Source organism: Papaver somniferum, chromosome 9, assembly GCF_003573695.1.
Source record: "Papaver somniferum cultivar HN1 chromosome 9, ASM357369v1, whole genome shotgun sequence".
Taxonomy (NCBI): Eukaryota; Viridiplantae; Streptophyta; class Magnoliopsida; order Ranunculales; family Papaveraceae; genus Papaver; species Papaver somniferum.
The window spans coordinates 85,593,644-85,615,072 of NC_039366.1; the positions used below are offsets into that span (position 1 = coordinate 85,593,644).

The 21,429-nt window shown below is 35.9% G+C and overlaps 2 protein-coding genes across 5 annotated transcripts; one reads left to right on the forward strand and one right to left on the reverse strand.

Moving 5' to 3' along the window:
• Nucleotides 1-4,118: 4,118 nt before the first annotated feature.
• On the forward strand, nt 4,119-8,029 carry LOC113308998. Of its 3 annotated transcripts, XM_026557431.1 has the most exons (6): nt 4,119-4,307; nt 5,222-5,284; nt 5,373-5,431; nt 5,570-5,629; nt 5,712-6,058; nt 6,353-8,029. In XM_026557431.1, the coding sequence occupies exons 3-6, from the start codon at nt 5,395-5,397 to the stop codon at nt 7,796-7,798; spliced, it is 1,890 nt and encodes a 629-aa protein (XP_026413216.1). In that variant the 5' UTR covers nt 4,119-4,307; nt 5,222-5,284; nt 5,373-5,394; the 3' UTR covers nt 7,799-8,029. The 3 variants fall into 3 exon arrangements, with proteins under 3 accessions (XP_026413216.1, XP_026413215.1, XP_026413217.1); XM_026557430.1 differs by lacking the exon at nt 5,222-5,284; XM_026557432.1 differs by lacking the exon at nt 5,222-5,284 and having other exon boundaries at nt 5,380-5,431.
• A 443-nt stretch (nt 8,030-8,472) lies between these two features.
• LOC113308999 (E3 ubiquitin-protein ligase RHF1A-like) lies at nt 8,473-11,000 on the reverse strand. 2 transcript variants are annotated; one of them, XM_026557433.1, is made up of 4 exons: nt 10,743-11,000; nt 10,477-10,613; nt 9,338-9,442; nt 8,473-9,231 (listed from the first exon to the last, which is right to left on the reverse strand). In XM_026557433.1, the coding sequence occupies exons 1-4, from the start codon at nt 10,779-10,781 to the stop codon at nt 8,793-8,795; spliced, it is 720 nt and encodes a 239-aa protein (XP_026413218.1). In that variant the 5' UTR covers nt 10,782-11,000; the 3' UTR covers nt 8,473-8,792. The 2 variants fall into 2 exon arrangements, with proteins under 2 accessions (XP_026413218.1, XP_026413219.1); XM_026557434.1 differs by lacking the exon at nt 10,743-11,000 and having other exon boundaries at nt 10,496-10,613.
• Between the last annotated feature and the right edge of the window lie 10,429 nt (nt 11,001-21,429).

The window sequence follows — 21,429 nt, forward strand, 5'->3', positions numbered from 1 at the left end:
GTGTCTATGTCGTAATTAGGAAGTTCAAAAGATAAGTGTTATACTTCGTAATTCAATAAACAGAAGTTGTGACACAACTTGTATATTCTTCCTTAACACTTTGATCATAATAAAATGATCAAGTCTATAATATTATATTTTCATATATATAACTTTGCATGTTATGTTTTCAATCTAAACGACTTGAAATTAACGTAGATATAAATGAAATCATGTCAAGTCTTGTATTACTAACCTCGAACAGAAAGATGAAATGTTCGTTGATGTCGATACATCTTCAGGTTCTCCAGGTTCTTTAAAGTAATACTTGTACGTCTCAACATATTTAGACATCCTAGTCTAACCTAACGAAGTTGACTCTAGTAATCTAATCAAGCGGTCTTGAGTTTTAGAACAAAAATATGACAACCAAACTTAACATACCAACCTTGGCCGGTTCAACTGAGTTATACTCTAACAGCAACCCAGTTGCAAGAGATGAGAGACATGGCGATTTGAAAGAAGATGATGAGGATAACGAGGGTTATGACACTTCTGCTTCTTCCATCAACGAAAGTGGCCGTGACTTTTACTATGAGGAAGATGAATTTGGAAGCGACAATGCTAATGATCAGTGCCGATCATTTGGAGAGCATCAGAGGAACCTTGGAGGAGAATCTTGGAGATTAAGATCATACAGATTTCCTGTGCTTCTTCGTGAAAATATGTAGGGGTTTTGCTGGTGCTTATCGTTGCTGGGGTTGAAGGAGGTAACTAGTCTTCCATTTTCTGTCATCTTTTGAAACGGAGTATGGTGTGTTTATGGTTTATTTAAAAAGTTTTTTTTTGTGGAAGATGAATAGCAGAAGACTGGTTTATTTGTTGCTGGTGATGCTCAGTCGGTAAAATGTGTGTGATAGTAGTGTTTATGATGGTTATGATGTAAATATAATTTTGCTTTGTGTTTTTCGGATCTGAAAGTTTAGTGCTTTGGTAAGTTATTTTCTGCAAATGGTAATCTTGGATGAGAAAGTTGCAGGTAAGGGTCCTTTTTTGCTTGAACATAGACTAGATGTAAAAGAAAATGTTTTGTTAATGAATTTGTAGTTGGTGTTGCTAAGATAATTTTGAGGGTTAATTATGAAAAGTTTGGATGATTGGGTTTGTAAATCTTGTTATGAAATTGAGAAATAGGGTTAACAACCGGCTGATTTAACTATAAATGAGATGAAATTATGCAATTGAGAAATTGGGTTAACAACCGGCTGATTTAACTATAGATGAGATGAATTTATGAATATTTCGTAACCGGGAAATTACATATCCAATAAAATAAAAACAAAGAACTTGCTTACATCATGATGACTTAGCAGAGCTTCCATAAATCCATAACATTAATACATTCACTTAGCTTAATAGTGAGCAAGAAAAATCATTGGTGAACTTTCTCCTTTCACTCTCCTTCACTCCCAAGTCCCAAAAACATTTTCTCCCCAAATCCACTGAAACCCTAGCCGTCTTGGAGTTTTTCTTGCTCAAATCGGCTCTTTTGGAGCAGATCCGAGCAGGAGAACCTCAACTCATCTCCCTCATCTACTGAATCTTCCGATCTCCTCCTTTGTAATTGACCTTTGGCCTTTGTTGATATCTGAGTATTTAATTTGGGTTCTGTTTTTACAACATCTACTAGTCTCTCTCACTTTCAATCGAGTTAATTTAGTATAAGATTTCCCTTGTTTGTTTTTATATTTGAAGTTTTTTTTCCAGAAATCTGCTGCTTAGGATTTTCTTTTATCTTTGCTGAAATTTTAAATCTGCTATTGTTTGTTGATTAAAGAGATTGGGTTGGGATTTTTCATCAAGTTTGCTTTCAAGTCCTTTTTGATTGATTTTTGATCCAGCTGCTTAAGTTCTTCTCTTCAAAGAAGACTGTCATCTTCAACAAACTTATTTGGTAGCTGCAGCAACAAAGATTCTACCAGCGGCATCTTCAAAAGGTTCCATGACACCCGGTTCCTTCAACACTCCAACAGCTGCAACTTCACTAAAGACTCAGGCACAAACCGTTTCAAAGACACCAAAGACTCAGATACAGATCGATTCAAATACACCTAAAACACCAGTACCTATTTGGAAGAAGAAGACCCGTACCCATCAAGACAGTTTCAACAAGAAGATTATTGATTACACTTGCTACCTGTGTTACTGTTACTATGAAAAACTCATTGGCGAAAGGATGGATTTATAGATCCTGTTATACCTTTGTTGTCTATGTTACTATGATTTTGAAAAAAACTTTGAGAAATGGTTGGATCTTTGGATCCGAACATCTCTATTGTATGTAGATTTGTTCTATGATTCAGATGCGTTACTTTTGATCCGAACAAGACCATTTAAACTTGTCACAATATGTTAGAATTGGTTAGGATTGGTGGGAAGCCTTTTCCAAACTAGGGTCTGGGACTATGGTGTAAAATGATATGAATGTTCTTGTTGTCTATTTGAAATCTTTGAATTCGTTGTAATAGCTGAAGTCCGAGTCAGTCCTGTAATCACTGTTGATTTTGAATCACAGTTTAATGATCAATGTATACGAGGGCTTGCCTCTTTTATGAAAAAAAAAGCTTAATAGTGAGCTTGATCCCTCTTAAATATGCTTATATCAACCACGATAAAAATAATATTATGGTGGGTTTGGATGTAGAATTTTAAAGGTGGGATTTATGGGTCGAGGGGATTTGGTGGAATTACGTTTCCCTCGGTACGTTTGGTTGCCCAAATCCCTGGAATCACGTTTCCCATGGGAATTACTTTTCCAGCAAATCCTCCATATGGAGTCCCACCCCTCCCCCTAAGATTTGCTGGGAAATTTCTCAAGGGATTTATGGATCCACTTTTTTAATCTCTAAATGCCATATATATGCAATTTTAAGATTTTAAAATAATGTCAAACTGTATATGGACTTTAAAACAAGATAATATTATGAATCGTAATATTTTTAACTGAGTTACCAAACACATGAGGGATTTACTTGAATCCCGGAATTTGTAATCCCATGGAATTATAAATCCTGGAAATTGTGAAATTCTACAAACAAACCCACCGTTAGTATAAGTAACTCTGAGGTGTCTTTTTAAGAAGGCTATTATTGGGGCGTCACATTCCAATAGAGGGGCTTCACTTGGATTCTTAATGTCCAAAAAAGTGGTTGTGGGATATCCTAACACATATACAAAATGTCTAGATTACCCTTTAACTAGAAGTGATTTTACGTCCAGGTTTGGATTAATTCCAACCGTAGAATTTTATTTGCATGTAATTTTACGTCCAGGTTTGGATTAGTTCCAACGTAGAAGCTCATTTTAGTCCAGGTTTCTTTTAATTCCAACCGTAGAATCCGATTTTACGTCCAATTTTCTTTTAATTCCAACCGTAAAAGTGATTTTACGTCCAGGTTTGGATTATTTCCAACCGTAGAATTTTATTTGCATGTAGTTTTACGTCTGGGTTTGAATTAGTTCCAACCCTAGAAGCTCATTTTACGTCCACGTTCCTTTTAATTCCAACCGTAGAATATGATTTTACGTCCAGGTTTGGAATATTTCCAACCGTAAAAGTGATTTTACGTCTAGATTTGGATTATTTCCAACCGTAGAAGTTTATTTTACGACCAGTTTTTCTTCCCATAAAAACCTTGTCCCAGAATTCATCAAGTATACAACAAAATTCATTAATTTAATTTTTATCTAATTATATTAAATTAAAATTAACTAAATAAGGATTGTTTAGTCATTATAAAATTATTGAGATAAGGAGTTTTTGATATTACTTATGGATGATCCGTTTTTTGTCATATTAAGTGACGCCCCTCTAATGAAATGTGACGCCCCAATAATAACCCTCCTTTTTAAACCGGGGACATAGTCAAAATGCCCCTAAAATTTTCCAACATCAAAAAAGGTAAATGGTAAAAGATTCTCCACCAGTGTTTCGTATAGTTAAATTACCCCTGCTGTTGACTATTATTTACCATTCTTACCATGTTCACGTTTTTTTACCATCAGTCTCTGTCACTCTCTGCTCATTTTTACCATCAGTCTCTGTCTCCCTCTGCTCATTCTGGGCACTCTCTGAAAACTCGTCGCATACTTTCTCTACCCGCGTTTTCTCCAACCCACTAAAGTGAATCCATCAGGTCTCTTTCTCTTCTTCTTTTTCTACTACGAAACCCTAGAAATTTTGACCTAGGAGAAAGGAATGGCGTAAAATAAATCTACATCTGCCATTCATATTACATTTTTGATTTTTCTGTTTGGATTCTTCTAAGGTACATTCTCTCTGACTCTTACTGTAAAGCTTAATTTCATGTTTGTTGTTCATATCATGTTGTTTACCCTATAAATTTACCCTTGTTGTTTCATTTACTCGTCAGATTTGAGTTTTCATATATTTTTCTTTTCTTTTGTTTCGTTTTGTTTTTGTTCATTTCTGAGTGTATCTGTAATGCCCTAGTTTTTTATTGTTAATCGGAACTTTCATTGATATAAAATTATTGTTTCTTGAATTTTTGATACATGATTTTATCTTTGTTTGTGTTTAGTGTAAATTGTTGCTTCCATACTGTTCCTTCATTTAGATTCTGTCATTTCATCTAGAAATTAGGTTAAGGGGTATAGTTGTGTGACTGGTAATTTTGCTGTTCTCATCTCATCAAAGACTGCTATAATGAATAGGAACATTTTTCTGAAGTAACAAAAATTGGTTGAACATATGCCACTCTCTCTAATTTTATGTATTGGACTAAACTTTTTCTTCATCTGCTTAAGATGTTTTAAAACCTCTAGACGGGGCTTGATTGCGATTGGAGTTTCTCATTAACAAATTATTGCTTTGAAATTGCTTTTGATGATTCTGGTGAGTTTTAGTCACCGGATTATTTGATGACGGACTCATAATACCTTTGAGAGTTTGTGCACCACATACTTGAAAAGGTTTTCTGACAACGAATCATTGATGCAATTCATTTTATATCCAAAATGTAGCCTCATCTCCGTGACTCATCCAACTTCACATTTCATGAGATTTGCAATGCATGTTCCATATCTCTCACTAACAGGTTATTCGGATAATTCATTCTTAATTGACACATATCTATATAATTCAGTTTGCTGTTATGTTTTTATTTATTCTGTTGCTGTCTGTCTTTTACGGAGCCTATCTTAATATAATCAGGTGTTTCAGTTTTGTCAGTATGCTTAAGCAACCGCCACTTCAGGCCAGTTGATGGAAATGGATATGCTACATGTATATATGTTTCATTAAAAATTCAATGCAAATTCCGCGCTGCCTCCGTATTTTCGTTAATCGAAGTAGTAATATTTTCATGTTTTAGATTGTAGGTTATACAAGAAGTTATGGACTGGGGTATCTGTGGTCAATTATATAGCCAAGGTTCTTCTTTACCTTCATGCTTCGCTCAAGTTCCATTGATACAATTTGTTTCTGCACGAGGGTAGTTAAATTTAATTTAGTCATTATGGTTTAACAAGTTACCTACCTTATTCCTGAATATCTACATCTGTGCACCAGATGGAAAAAAATACATGGAAGATGGCGTGAAGTGTATTGACTACGTTGACTACTGGCCTGGTAATTTGATGTTGTATCTCTCAAATTTATTTAGTAGAATTAGACTTGAATTTCTGATGACCTGGTTCCACACATGCTGTAGATGTGATCGAGGAAGATGCTGTAAACGAAAAGTATTGTAAGAAAGTACTCAGAAAGCTGATAAAGAAGGCAGATCATGAACTGGAAGAACTGGAAGAAGACCTGTTCATCCTTCAAACACAGCTGGAGTGGGCAGAAAAAAATAAACATGATGAATGGTTTGACACATGCTACAAAGGATTGAAAGAAAATATCCAAAAGCTCGAGTTGTCAATATGCAGTTTGAAGGATGTGGGACATGGAGATATTGATGATAATCACACAAAAGTGCTTAGAGAGCCTGCGAGGAGAGTCCATGAGGTTATAAAAGCTTTACTTAGCAAAGAGTTACAAAATAAACACGAGCAGGTTCGCACCTGAAGAACTTATATTATAACTGTCCTTCTTTAATTGGTAGCAACTCCAAACTACTTGATTGCCTGGGATTCCTCTAGTCAACCGTGCATGTCTTAGATTTTACAGTCCCATGGTTGTTTTTTAAGAATAATTAAGTGAATAAAATAGATATGTAAGTTGTAACATGCTTAGGGATTTCTATTTCACCGAAACCTCACAAACTAAGTTGGTTTTCATGTTAAAATACAAGTTGTTTTGATGACTAAATTCTATGTTCTCTAATCTGTTGCTATTTTTTTGCTCTAGATGGGTCAGCCTGCAGATAGCATCCCGGAAGAGGTGAGATCTGATCAGCAGCCTGCAGGCATTTTTTCTGAAGATTTGAGATCGAGTGAGCTGCCTGCAGACATTCTTTCCAGAGATTTGGGATCAGATGAACAACCTTCTAAGATTGTTACTGAAGATTTGAGAACGGATACTTTAAGTCATTCTAGTGGACCGTCTGACTCAACTACAGCAGAAACAGAAAAGGCCAAATCGAAGTTTACTTCCTTTACTGAGTCAAGCTTGTGTTTGAAGCCGAATCCAGATGTCTCAGCAGCAGTGAACATCCAGGTATTTGGTGACACGGTTACTTCTGGCACTACTAGTATAGTTTCATCCCTGATGGTTCCAGGACATATGAATGAAACTGCAATCCAGCCATTGAAATTTCATGGCCAAGAACCCATGATTTCTGTTACTGAAAAGACTCTCAGTTTAGTACCTTCTTTGGAGTTACAGCAGCGACAAGAAAAGAATATGGCCAGTAAATCTTCTTTCGTTCTCTCAAATCCATCCGTAAATTCAAAAGGGGAGGTGGCACTAAAACCAGAGAGTATTGCTCAATCAAATCGATCAGGTACCCAAAAATCTGGTCCAACTGTTACTGAAAACAGGAAGAGATCTACGTCGTACTGGAATTCAAAAGGGACAAAGAAACACATGCAGAATCACGTGAATGGACGATGTATGCCAGTGTCACTTAGACACAATTCTACTAGCGACATTTCAAGTTCTAATTCATCTTTGATGTTGCAAGAACAGATGGATAAACAAGTAATGCAGTTCAACACAGAACCCTTGACTTCTGTTACTTATGAACCTGTTCAACTTTTACCATCTTCGGCTATCCAACGAAAGGTAAGAATCAAATCAGAGATCCATGTTGTCGAAGAGCCTAAAAGTATCACTGGTGTTTCAGTTCATCGGGATTCATCCTTGAACTCTCAAAGGAAGATAAGTCAGAGTGTGGAGAGTAAAGCTCAATTGTTTCCGTTGGGTACTGAAAAATCTGCTGCAGCTCTTACAGGAAGCATGACCGGTTCTGCTTCATCTTCCAAATCAAGAGGGACACAGAAACGAAAGCAGGATCAAGTGGAAGGCCAGAAATCCTACAGAAGAAGTGCACCTCAGAAAGTTCTAGATGATGCCAGCTTGACGTCACGGGAGAAACAGAAGAGCCGCATAATTCAGAAAGATGGAGAGAGAGTGAAAATGCCTATGGTTGCTTCTAATGAAACCCTGAGTCTGCCGGAGCCTACAACTTACGATGATTTGAATAACCTCAAATTAAAACAGTTGCAGAAACATGGGATGTCACTAGGTCTGAGAGGTTGGAAGGACTATCGAAAAGAAGCTCTCATTCATAAAATACTGGAGGCAAAAAAGCCGGATGCACAAATGTGTATAGGCACCTCAATAAGTCGATAATTTTGTTGATCAATTATCAGATCTGTAATGATAGAGAACTTTTACTCTCTCTCTCTCTCTCTCTCTCTCTATATATATATATAGTATGATTTTAGATTCTTGGTCCAAAATATGACCAGCTGTTAATATCTTCCCAAAGGGTTACACCACAACTTACAGTGGTGACACCACTTTGAAGAATGTGCATATGCTCTACTGCTTGTAGCGATCTTTCATACAAGTTTTATGGTCCAAGACTCCAGATTTTCTTTCTTTCTGCTACAAGCTCAATGTGCCTACTCCCGGCCAACTTGACAGCGCAAGGGAAGTTTACTGTTTACTAGTGTAAGAATCCACTGAATTGTAATGTAAGAATCCACTGAACTGTAATATTTGTTATTCTTGTCAAGTCAAGTGCGTCAATGACACCTGAGTGTGTCGGTGTACTCAGTTGTGTGCTGCTGACCACACGAAATTTCCTCTCTGGATTGTGCAAAATATGTCTGTAGTAAATAGACATCGGGTTCTGTAATGAGAACGGATTCCTCCTGAACTATTTCCAGCTGCGCCTGTTTTTGAAGTCCTATAATTCAAAGTGGTCCACTGGCTAAGGAAAAAGAAAAAAGAACAAGATTAATAAAATGAAGCAGCAGATTTTAAAAATATTGTACCTATAGCTGTGTGATCCCACTGAAAGAATTGAAGGTTGGTACCAAAGACCTACATATCAGCTATTAGCGCACTAATGAAACCCACACAGTAATGTTTACAACAAAGTGTACATCCATGATTAAACTAAATCTTTATACATTTTTAAACCAATGTGCTATCCCACTGATCTGAGAAAAGAAAAATTAAATTCCTAATGAAAAATAAACAAGAGCGTCAAATTATTCCATGATCACATGAACCAGAATAGTTGGCCACATTAGAAGGAAAGAGCTACAATGTTTTTCATTATTTCACAGGAGTTCCAGAGGAGAGAAGATAATCTTAACTTTCTCTGCAAAGGAAATCAATTCCCTGATAACTTTAATGACTGAAGGTTTTTTGCAGCAGCGGCCCTATCTGCAGCTTCACGCTTCAATGCTCTCTTTGCTCTTCGCCCAGTTGGGGTAGTCTCTTTGCTTTTATGGTTAGAAGCACGAGAAGGACCTGCATCAAGGTTGGGAAAGTTGCTACGATTTACGGGTCTTGCTTCAACACGCCCTCCCCTAACAAAACCATTATCACCCCACATTCGGTTACCAATACGAAGATTCGATGAGCTTCTCACCCTCATAGTCTCTAGGTATTCATCATCATCTTCGTCGTCGTCATACTCAATCTGGTAATCATAAATATCTATATGCTGTTCATGTGCCTCTTCTTCATGGGAATCCACCTCCAAAGGCTTAAACCACGGTGCTCTAAGAAGCAGACATATACTTTCCTCAAACATGTAGTCATGAATACTGGCACAAGTGGAAGCAAATAAAGCATCTTGGTGAGACAATAGAATCATGATAACTTTGTTGGCTATACATGTAAACATCCAAAAGTAGTCTTTAGGTTTTAAACCTGCCATCAATAGATCGATGAAGAAGAAGGAACTCGAATGACTGCTTACACTGCGGGCAACAAGGATCCTTGGTGTATGTGGCCCACCTCAGAATGCAAGTCACACTACATGGTAAAAACAATGATAAGTAAATCACCAGCATCTCGTGACAATAAGATGGTGAACTGATATTGGAAAAAGAATCTCATATACTCTTTCTTTCTTTTTTTAATATGACCAATAGAGTAACATAAATTGATATTCCATCTCTAACATCATTTACAATGAAACTGTGAACAGAAAGCAAGAAAAAAAAAATACTTAGATGGAAATATTTTTGACTGTTGTCCGTTATGAAAGTAGAAGTTGTTATTGCATATATTTGGTGAGGTGTTTAAATCTATACATATCGTATTTGATAGGTAGTCGACTTTTGTCTGTCAGATTTCCAGTCATATGAAGAAATTAACAAGAAGAAATGGTAGCAATAACAATAAAAATGCAGATCAATATCCTCTCAACCGATAATGGTGAACTAATGAGCTTCTGTGTAGCTTGATAAACTAAGACATGGACATAACAGCCCATTTGGGTGAAGTTTGAATACCCCAATATGAGTTGGTGAACTTATGAGAATATGAGTTGGTGAACTTATGAGCTTTCTTGACAGTTGAGAGACTTAATTCACCACCTAAACAGTAGAAATAATTGAACAGTAAGAATCACATTAGTCATGCTGATGATATCAGATTACAGCAATTGTAAAACTTGGTTCGAAACATCCACAACAAACAACTATGTTAGTACACAACAAACACAGAAGGGACCAAAGAGTCGATAAAAGATTGATAACATGGTGTGAAATACCATCTCACAAGGTATGATTGAATTGAACTGAACCTAAACTATATTAAGGTGATCTAAAACTTTAAAACTCTTTCATTAAGACTTCTTCTCTTCTTTTTTTTTTTTTCCAATACTATTCCACTTCTCATATCAGTTCATTCAACTACCCCAAGATCAACAACCGTGATATGTAATCTGTAAATTCCTAAACTTTCACAACATTTGAATCTAAAATTCTTGAAATCATAAAGATAGAATAAAAGATAATGAACAAAATAGAAAAGGAAGAAGAGATGTTTAGGGTCAGACAAACCAGTAGGCATGCTCGCAACCTTTTATTAGGGCAGTTTCTTGAAGAACTATGTTGTCCATACAAATTGAACATATTCCTTCAGCTTCAGACATCATCACACACTCATCAACCAATGATGATGCTGATGATTCCTCCTCCTACACACATTCAAAGAAACCCTAATTAACAAACCAAAAACTAAAATTACCCAGAGATGGTTAGTAAATAATCAAATCAAATCAAATCAATGAGATGATAGAGAAAAAAAATTATTGTAAAGAAATTACCTTTTCAGAAATTGTAATGGATTGATTTGCAGTCTCCATAAAGATTATGGGGATTTGATAAATATGGAGGAAAGATGAAGTAAGATAAATAGAGAGGACCAAGAAGAAAAAAGAAGAAGAACAACAAGTTGTGGTCACTCGGACATGAATTCGGTGGAAGGGGATTTTAAGGGAGAAATCTCTCACCAGACAGAGAGAGAGGAATTCTGGGCGATTCTTTTTTACGATCCTCTTTTGATGCGGTTGGTCGGTCCGTTTCAGATAAAGTGAGAATACACTGTATGTATTCTACCTAGTACATCTGGGAGCCCCAGCAGTCTGGCACCTCCGTCAATAATTCGCGAGTTGTGCCGATTTATTACAAATAAAATTGCTCGTTGCTACTCCGATTGAAGGCCTTGGACAGAAGATGTCGCCTTTCGAGTATCGCGCCATCCTTAAATACAGGTTGATGATCCCTTTATACAATTCGGATACACGTTGTCATGCTTGTTTCACAGGGTGTCTCGATATTTACGGGGAACACACAGTTTATTGCAAGGTAGATCCAGATTTTAAACATAGACATGATTATGTGAGGGATACTTTTTATGATATATTATGGAGAGCCGGTATTTCAGCGAAGAAAGAAGCGGCTGTCAACTTTTTGACAGATCCACTCGAAGGGAGATCAACACTTAGGCCAGCCGATGTTCTTATTTTTGGGTGGGCAAACGAAAAACACGCATGTGTTAACCTCACTGGGGTGTTCCCTTTAGTAGGTACTGGACATGACTCGTTTACAGTGGGACAAGCAGCATTGAGGGCTGCCTCAGGTAAGATAGAGAAACATGAGAAAGCATGTCATGATAACGGACATGTCTTTACTCCCTTTGCTTTTGACACATTTGGTTTTTTGGTCCCAGAAAGTCATGCACAGTAATGTCATGACTCCTAGTTCGAGAGAGTTTGTTTTTAAAAGAATAGGATTTGCAATTCAAAAAGGGCTTGCGGCGCAGCTTGTTGCGCGCTTACCCCATACGTCGATGTAAACTATTCTTCTAATTCTTAATAATGACAAATTAATTACTAAACAAAAAAAAATTGTTTATAAACGAATTTCAAGCATAAACATCGAACGTTTCCCAAGCTTGGAAAATGGTACCTATTATTTTCTTCATTTTAGCCTAAAAATGGGTCAAAATGAAAATTTTAATAATATATATTTTCCAAAAACATAAAGAATAAGTGTTTTTCCAGCTTGTCTATATTTCAAATGAGTTATTCATTTATATTAATTTTATTTTTACTAACAAGTTGGATGTAACCTAAAAGGATTTTCGATTGTGGAAAGACGTTAATTTTAAAAAATTACATCTCAAATCTTGAGATGGCACGTGCAAATCATTAAACATAAAAGGGTTAGGATTCGATAAAGTTAATAAGGCTAATCGGGTCGTGATAAGCAGGATTATTCAGTGACTAGTTGATAAACCAAATGATTTCTGGACTACCATATTTCAGGAAAAACATTTCCAAACTCAACTGCAATTTACAAGGAAAAAAAACCCAGACTACCTAAAGGCGCTTGGGATAAGATAAAGTTTGAGTCATATCAAACAATATAGCACTTGGGAGGCAGAAGATGAAAATTCTATTGATATTTGGATAAACAAATGCATTATAAGTTATATTGAACCCATGAAGCAACTCCACCCACAAAGTTGAACAAATTTCAGTACACTTCTAATACTCGTGACTGATATTAAATCCAGTTACTATGAAGTGAAACAAGATATCTTGTTTACAACCTCTCTTGTAAAAGTGGTCCTTAACACCCTGAGCATATGGCTTTAATGATCTTACAATGACAATATTAAATAAGATAAACTCAGACTGAGTTTGAACAAAAATGGTGAATTTCTTAAAGAGTTTTTATATATTAGACTCTTAATAGTTATTCTTTTTACGCAAGTTAACTGTTAGAGCATTGCTCGATCGAACTCACGAGTGTCGCTATCTCAAGCTTGTTGTCAAAACTATATCTTGATTTCTATTCTACAATTAGTTAAGTCTCGGACTAGGATATAAACGTAGTTGAGAAATAGAGGATTACATCAGTCATAATTGCGTCTACCGTTTGAATGCGAAGATCAACCGAAGCTTTTGGAGAACATCATCAAAGAAAGGTAAGTAAAGACTGAACCAACTATATCTCAAGTTATATTCACTTTCTATCATTTGAGGTGATGTCGCATAACTATTTAGACTAGTATGCATAGGCAAGAATTTCGAGTCAAGTTTATCTCGGTAATTTCTCGAAATATAATGACTAAGCTTAGTGAATATTTGTTTATACTTTATGAATTTCGGTTAAGGAAAATTTATTGTTCGGAATCAAAATGATTCAAGTTTATCATTTGGAAATAGCCTGAAACAGTAATATGTGTCATTGATGGTATTCAGGAATATTTCGAATTAATTTAGAGAAATACAGAACTACTATTGCTTCAGATACAAGACAGTGGTATCAGTTTTACTGGGGAAAACTGTTATAAGTCTGAACCTGTATTACATGTATTTGTACAAGTAGAGGAGTAGTTATATACATATCGACTTACAGATTAGTGGTAAACATATTCTTACGCATATCATACTGAAAATCTGTGTGACTCATGAACCAGATCGGTATGCATACTCGTATGCAAACCATTATTGAACTGTGGTTACGGAACCAGGGGTGAGTATCCAAACTGGCACGCAAACTTAAAAAGTTATGTGTTCTTGAACTCGATAGCGTTTCAAAACCGGTACGTAAACTGATTCAGTTATTGAACTCCGGAACCGACGACAGTCTTTGAGTTTCCAAACCGGTATGCAAACCTTAAAAGTTATGTGAACTCCGGAAATTAGGTTTCTTAGAAAGTTTGCAAATTGGTACGCAAACCTAAAAAGTTTTGTGAACTCCGGAACTCGGTTTTGGTTTAAAGTTTCCAAACTGGTATGCGAACTGTGACTGAACCGACTCACGAACTACTATGTATTTGTACTCATACATCTACTAATCATGTCGATTATATTTTCAAGCGTGTTTAAATTATTTCTTCGAGATAATTAACATTTGATTAATTCTCTATAAACACTAGACTAAATTTATCACATGTTTGTGACTCAAAGTTAATGTCTTATGCGTTCATGAAAATGAAGATTAAGCTTTTAAGTTCAAACTGGCTAGTTTCGGCTAACCATATTGAACATAGTCTTTGTACACGGTTCGGTTACGGTCTCACCTAACCAGAGTGTATATATTGCTTATGTAAATCACATTCAAAGATTCATCCAACGGTGGATATTGTTTGCTTGGTTCCAAAGCTATCTTAGCTTAAACCTAAAGCAACCCATGGTTTGAATATATATAAAAGGGGAACTCCAAGCAACTGGGATTTTTGAATCCTGACACTACTTTTTGGTGTGTCCTAGTTGTATATAGAGTCGTCCTCTCCAGAAAACTTTTTAGGGTTTTGCGACAATAAAGACTTCATTGGGATACATGAAGCCAGGTCCAGTCATTTTTCCTTGATAACTCGAGTATCCTGATCTTGATTGTTTGTAGAGCTTTCTCCAAACATCAAGATAGATAATGATCATCAAAATTATCTTCGTCCAAGACTTTGTTAATTCCAAAAATTTTATACTTGTGAGGTGAATAATAATCTAGGTTGCACTTCAGGTTGCATAAGTCTGGATTTTTAGGATAGCTAGACTTTGTCGAATTGCTATCGATTTCCATCACCTTGATCATACGTTTGATCGTAATCAGGGAATCAATTATATAGGCTTAATCTGTGGGAGCCAGATTTGATTTAAAGTCTTCAATTGAGTTGAATCAACTCTTAGTTGGTGTGATGTCATCTAAGGGAATCAATTGCGTGGAGTCCTGCTGGGATTCAAGAGGCGTAAGGAGCGCGACTATACCTTAATCGGTGGGATACCTTTTAGGGCTCAACTACATTCCAGTCCGAAGTTAATTGGTAGTAGGCTATTGTTAGAGCATTTCTCGGTAAAACTCGCATGTGTTGCTATCTCAAGCATGTTTGTCAATGTTAGTGATCAAAACTATATGTCTTGATTTCTAATTTACTTATGACTAAGTCTCGGTGTAGGATAGTTAGGTATAGTTGAGCTCTAGACTCCATGGCGATTATCTTACGAAGACGAAGAACTACTCAAGGAACCAATGGAACTTCATCCGACCAAAAGGCATGTGGAGACTTGAACTCATTTGTCACTTAAAAGTCTATCTACTCTATCTCCTACTCTTGATACAAAAGTCGTATATAGTTTTCATACATACACATTTATTATTTCGAGACGAGTTTACTCGCCTATCTTTTTCTCGAAATATGTGTTGGTAAGCTTTTGCTTTAGCCATTTTCATCTTTACCCGTGACGAAAGTCATGATGACGTTTCAATCTTGAAAATAGCTTTGATGACGATAGTCGATTCTTTTTGTCTAACGACTATTATAACATTATAAAAGAATGTTTCAATGATTGAAAAGTAGAGTTGAGATTACCAACTATGGATATAAGCATATAGTGTGTTTGCACATTAGCGTATAAATCCATGTTCCGGAAACCAAGTGCGTGCATATGTGTGCATGCGGTATTGGTGAAGGAGACAGGTTAGGTACGCGTACTCGTACACGTACTGGCAGAAGTTTTCATACCGAAAAGTTTCTGCTGAGTTTGTAAGTTTGAAAACTAGCAAACCAGTCACCTTAGGTACGCATACCCGTACGCGTACCCACAGAAGTTTTCGAACCGAAAATTTCTGTTGAGTTTGTAAACTCAAATCCGATAGCTAAGGTACGCATATCCGTTCGCGTACCCAAGCTGGTTATTTCTCAAATCGATAGTTTCATGAACTTAAACAATAAATCAATAAGGAATGCACTCTTTGCAAACCATAGCTATATTGTTCATGAATTGATTCAAGTGAATCAAAAACCGATTTTGTTTCAATTGTGTCTATGTATAAAGACCTAAGCAATTGAACAACTCTTGAACTAGTTCTTATGAGTCATTTGAACTAGTTATGAGAAAGATGAATACGGTTAATATGAAAGTGCTCATATGGCTAACCATTGGTTAACTATTTATGAACCAACCCAATATACACGTTTAGGTACGGTTACTCAAACCTAAATGAAATACATTTCATTTGTGTGTGAGACAAGCTAAGTTTCGATCTAACGGTTGAAAGATATTAGCTTGGATAAGTAAGGTTTTTCATCTAACGGTGAATATTGAATGCTTTGTTACTAAGGTAACTAAGATTGCAAACCCTGATTTGAAAATTATATAAGGGAGACGTCTAGCAACTGGAAAACTAATCCCCACACCTCCTGTGTCATACTAGTTGGTTTTGCTAGAGTCGATTCTCCTTTAACCGTAGGTTTCTTCTCGAGACCCTGTCGGTTAACGACTTAAAGACTTCATTGGGATTGTGAAGCCAGACGAAACTACTTCTCTTGTAGTTAAGCGATCTTATCTTGCCATTTTCTATCGTACAAGTTGAATTGAATAATTGACTTGAGATTATATCTTCGATAGGGCAAGATAAAAAGAAATCACAAACATCTTCGTCTCATCGTTTGTGATTCCACAATATCTAGTTTCGCTACCATACGATTTAGATTATTGTGAGGTGATTGATAATACTAGCCTGTTCTTCGAGAATATAAGTCTGGTTTATCAATTGGTTCCTGTTCAACTTGATTTATCAAAAGACGGAACAAAACTCATAGGTTTATCTGTGGGAGACAGATTTATCTATCATCGTAGACTTTTCTGTGTGATACAGATTTTTTTATCGAAGTCTTTGACTTTGGGTCGTAGCAACTCTTGGTTGTGGGTGAGATCAGCTAAGGGAATCAAGTGCGTAATATCCTAGTGGGATCAGAGACGTAAGGATCACAACTGTACCTTGAATCAGTGTGATATTGATTAGGGTTCAACTACAGTCCATACAGAAGTTAGTTTGTAGTAGGCTAGTGTCTGTAGCGACTTAATACAATGTGGTGTTCAATCTGGACTAGGTCCCGTGATTTTTCTGCATTTGCGGTTTCCTCGTTAACAAAATTTCTGGTGTATGTGTTATTTCAATTCCGCATTATATTTTGTTATATAATTGAAATATCACAGGTTGTGCCTTGTATCGATCAATTGTGAAATCCAACCTTTGGTTGTTGATTGGAAATTGATTGATCCTTGGATATTGGTCTTTGGTACCATCCAAGTTTATTATCCTTGTATTTGATAAAGACTCGCAAATTATTATTTGCTTGAGTAAAGATCAAATCAAGTGAGAGAGATATTAATATACTTTTCTCTAGATTGAGTTTGACTGTCTAGTTGATTCTCTAGAAAGTATATTGGAGTTAGTCCATACAGATTGCTAATGAGAATATTGGGTGTGGTTGTTAGACCCCCGCCTTTTCAATCGGTATCAGAGCAGGCAAACACGTTCAAGACCTTACAAGTATGTGTTCGTAGCGATATGACTCTATGGACAGAGGTGTTATCTCTATTAACGTACCACCAGTCTTCGATGGCTCCAATTACTTATGGTGGAAATGCGAGCCTTTCTTCAAGCGCGTAATTTTCAATCATGGGTATATCTTTGTTAATGGATATGATGCTCCCGTTGTTGCAGTAGGTAATGTTAATGTTCCAAAAAATATTGGCGAATACGATGCTGCTGAGATACTTGCTGCAAAGCAAAACTCCGACGGTTTGAACGCCATCATACATGCCATTACCCCAAATCTTCAGCACCATGTGTCATATTGCGCTAGGTCTAAAGATGCGCGGGATATCTTAGAAACCGTATTCGAAGGAAATACCAGTGAAAAGGAAGCTAGGCTTCAAAACCTTAATTCCGATTGGAAAAACCTTCGTATGGCAGATGAAGATTCATCTGATGAGTTTAATCACAAAGTGTCTGAAATTGTTAATGTATCTTTTGCATTAGGTAAGACTATTCCTGAAAAGGACATTGTGATGAAAATTCTCAGATCGCTTCCATCTAGATACGATCTAAGAAGCATGTCATCGTTGAGGTAAATAACCTGGTTACTCTCGCCGGAAATACTCTGGTCAGAAAGTTATAGATTTTTTATCTTGAATTACAACAACGAGAGAAACATTAATTGGTAGTAAACTCTGTTACCACAACTAATAAGAAATCTCGCCGCTCAAAAATGATTGAAGAAAATGAGAATAGCTTTAGTTAATCTCTTTCATTGTTCATACAACAGTCGAAGAAGACACTCATACAGAATAAAATAAAGTCTCATAAGAAAAATAACTCAATCAATAAGGAGAATAATAAAGATCAAAAGAGTTATAAAAATAAGTCTTGCTTAAAGTGCTACAGAAGTGTTCACACTTCAAAAAATTCTGATGAGACAGTTAATGAGTTAACAGAGGCTTGGATGGCTACTCTTGACTACTGTCCAGAGGAAGAAGTCTGTATAAGTTCCATTAACCTCTTTGCTGACAATCGCACATGTTCTCCAAACAATCCAGTCCTCTCCAAATCACTCAATCCTGTCACTTCAAAGGAAAAAAGTCTAATGAAAAGGATTGAATTTTTGGAAGATCAACTGGCTGCTCTAAGACAAGAAATTGCAACTTGCAATCGTGATTCATATAAGAAATACCATCACTCGATGATCTCTTCTCAGCAAATTACTCCTGACTCTATTTCCAATGAAAGGAATGATATAGAAAACCACAAGATTTTTTCAAAAAAATTTGATACCTTGTGTGAAAAACCGGATCATCCTGAAAATCTGAGCATAAGAAATCAAGAAATTGTTTCCTCTATCAAAAAACGCTTGTCAAAGAGGAAAAAGAAATCTTTCATTGGTACTATTAATAGTACAGAAGAGAATTCCAAGGCTACTCATAGCCCACTAAAATCAACAAACAGAACACTCCAATCAGTTCTGAGAAGAATGGATAAAACGCTTAATTCTGTTCTTTTAAAGGCAGAACAAAATCAAAGTACATCTTTGAGATGGAGACCTTCTGATCCTAGTCTGGATAGGAAGGAACTTATTCTGTAATAAGAGTTAGAGATGGTTCTTGTACCCTCTTTTCAAACAAGGACCATATCCAACTGAGAGGGTTGTATATCTATTCTTAGTCTGTTGGGTTTGATTAATAGTCTCTTCTGATGAGTGTTCATAAACGGTTTCTTCTTTAAAACCGTTATGTCTTGCCTACCCTTGGTCTAGGGTTTCAGTCAAAAGATCTTGTTGGAATATTATCTTTTTAAGAAGTCTTTTTCAAAGACTGAGCATTTCATTTCTCTCTTCCATCATGTCTTCATTCAGTCTTTCAAGCAAAGAAAGTGATGTGTGGACTGTTCTATTTCCATCTAAGAAGATTCGTTTCGACTCATCTGATAATGAGTTGTGCTCCGACAAACGTGATGATTCCTTTGATGGAAATTCGTCTGTATCCTAGTTTGAGAAGCTCTTTTTAATCATGAATCTCGTTTTGGAACAAGTGAGTGCTCTGAAAAACGAACTGATTCTATCTTCCAAAAGATTGGAAGAGAAGATTGAAAACCTCGAATCAAGGATTGACCTGATTGAAGATGAGCTTGGAGATTATAGGGAATACGAGAAGAATCCGGAAATTCAGTGAAATGCTATTTATATCTAGGAAACTTCTTAAAAGAGTTTTATTCTTGTTTTTGTTTAAGAAGGATAACTAGGGTTTGGAATAGCCATTATTGTGAGTACACATAACTATGTCCAACGTTTTCATCTTGCAATGTTTTTAGATTTTTTTTTTTTTAAATTATAAAGTTATTTTGGAAGATGATGATTGCAGTATTAATTTTTATGGTTTTATATATTGCAATATGTTATGGGATATGTGTGTTTGCGTCTGTGAACTATTATTGTCCCATATATTGTCAAAAGTTATCTCTTTTATATGTCGATATGCAAGTATTGATGCAAGATCGATGAACTTTTGAAAAATAAAAATTAAGCCTATTATGTCATTTATTGATGGAAGATAGGTTAAAATCTTTTGTTAAAAAGATTATGTCTATTATAAGTCGTTATGCAAATAGTGATGAAAATGGAATGAATCTTTATATATGCCGCAGTATTGATCTTTCCCTGATCCATATTTTATGTGTATACTGCAATGCTCCATAAGGATTTCTTGTGTTGAGCATAAAACGATTGAGTTAATCATTCTTTTATGGTTAACATAGTCGTAGCTCCGTAAGTTCTCTTATGCCGAGCATGTTCAATTAAATTGATCACTTTTGTCTTTAATTTGATCGAGTATTCCGATTAAATTAATCATGGGCTTACTTGTGGTTAGTTTAATTGAGAATTTTGGATATAGAAAATCATTTCATTATGGTTTTTGGTGTCCACTAAAATCCTTCTTTTCTTGTAAAAGTAAGGTCGCTCTTGTTGTTCTTTCGGGAATGACATCAAATGGGGGAGAGTTCTTTTGAACTTGCGCTTAATTTCCATATCTTTGTGGGGAGTGCGGCTGTGGAATTATTTAGGGGTTATCTTGTATCTTTATAAACTCCTTGATGAATGCATTTAGCTTCGGCTTTATGATTGCATCTAAATAAGTTGATATGTAATTTTCTATGATGTTGAAGCGTCTTCGTGGAAATTTCATTAGGATCCCGTTTTCGTACCTTTGCCAATTTTATTGACAAAAAGGGGGAGAATTAATATGTAGTTCACACTACAAATACTTATGATTTACGTGTTTTACGGGTCATTATGTAAGGGGGAGTGATTTTCATGTTGAGACGAAAGTATTGACTAAGGGGGAGTGATACATATCACCATAATATTGTTGTCGAAGTTGTGATATAAGAACTTTGGTGTTGTGTAATAATACTATGACACTGTATAACAATGATCGAGAGCTTTTTTTTCTCATTGTTATGGCTACGGAACTTCAACAACTATGATGCTGAATTGAACATCTATGGAATCATGGGAGTACTTGGAAAAGACGAAGTTTTCGAGTAATGTTGAAGCACCAAGGAGATCAAGCATGTGGACGAGAAGCTACAAAGTTTTATCTATTTTGTAATCCATATGTATTGATAATTTTGTACCTAAAATTGACAAATAGGGAGATTGTTAGAGCATTGCTCGGTCAAACTCGCATGCGTTGCTATGTCAAGCATGTTTGTCAATGTTAGTGATCAAAACTATATGTCTTGATTTCTGGTTTACTTATGACTAAGTCTCGGTCTAGGATAATAAGGTATAGTTGAGCTCCAGACTCCATGGCGATTATCTTACGAAGACGAAGAACTACTCAAGGAACCAGTGGAAATTCATCCGACCAAAAGGTATGCGGAGACTTGAACTCATATGTCACTTAAAAGTCTATCTACTCTATATCCTACTCTTGAGACAAAAGTCGTATAAGCATGATAGTTTTCATACATACACATTTGCTATTTCGAGCCGAGTTTACTCGCCTATCTTTTTATCGAAATATATGTTGGTAAGCTTTTGCTTTAACCATTTTCATCTTTACACATGACTAAAGTCATGATGACGTTTCAATCTTGAAAATAGCCTTGATAACGATAGTCGATTCTATTTGTCTAACGACTATTATAACATTATAG

What these genes read in the sequence shown, in the direction of transcription:
- LOC113308998 (XM_026557431.1), top strand. Translation starts at nt 5,395, where the DNA reads ATGGACTGGGGTATCTGTGGTCAATTATATAGCCAAG. An exon ending in TGGTCAATTATATAGCCAAG is followed by an intron (nt 5,432 to 5,569) that starts GTTCTTCTTTAC and finishes TCTGTGCACCAG; the next exon opens with ATGGAAAAAAATACATGGAA. An exon ending in CTACGTTGACTACTGGCCTG is followed by an intron (nt 5,630 to 5,711) that starts GTAATTTGATGT and finishes CACATGCTGTAG; the next exon opens with ATGTGATCGAGGAAGATGCT.
- LOC113308999 (XM_026557433.1), bottom strand. Translation starts at nt 10,781, where the DNA reads ATGGAGACTGCAAATCAATCCATTACAATTTCTGAAAAG. An exon ending in CCATTACAATTTCTGAAAAG is followed by an intron (nt 10,614 to 10,742) that starts GTAATTTCTTTA and finishes GAATGTGTGTAG; the next exon opens with GAGGAGGAATCATCAGCATC. An exon ending in CATCGATCTATTGATGGCAG is followed by an intron (nt 9,232 to 9,337) that starts GTTTAAAACCTA and finishes CACTTGTGCCAG; the next exon opens with TATTCATGACTACATGTTTG.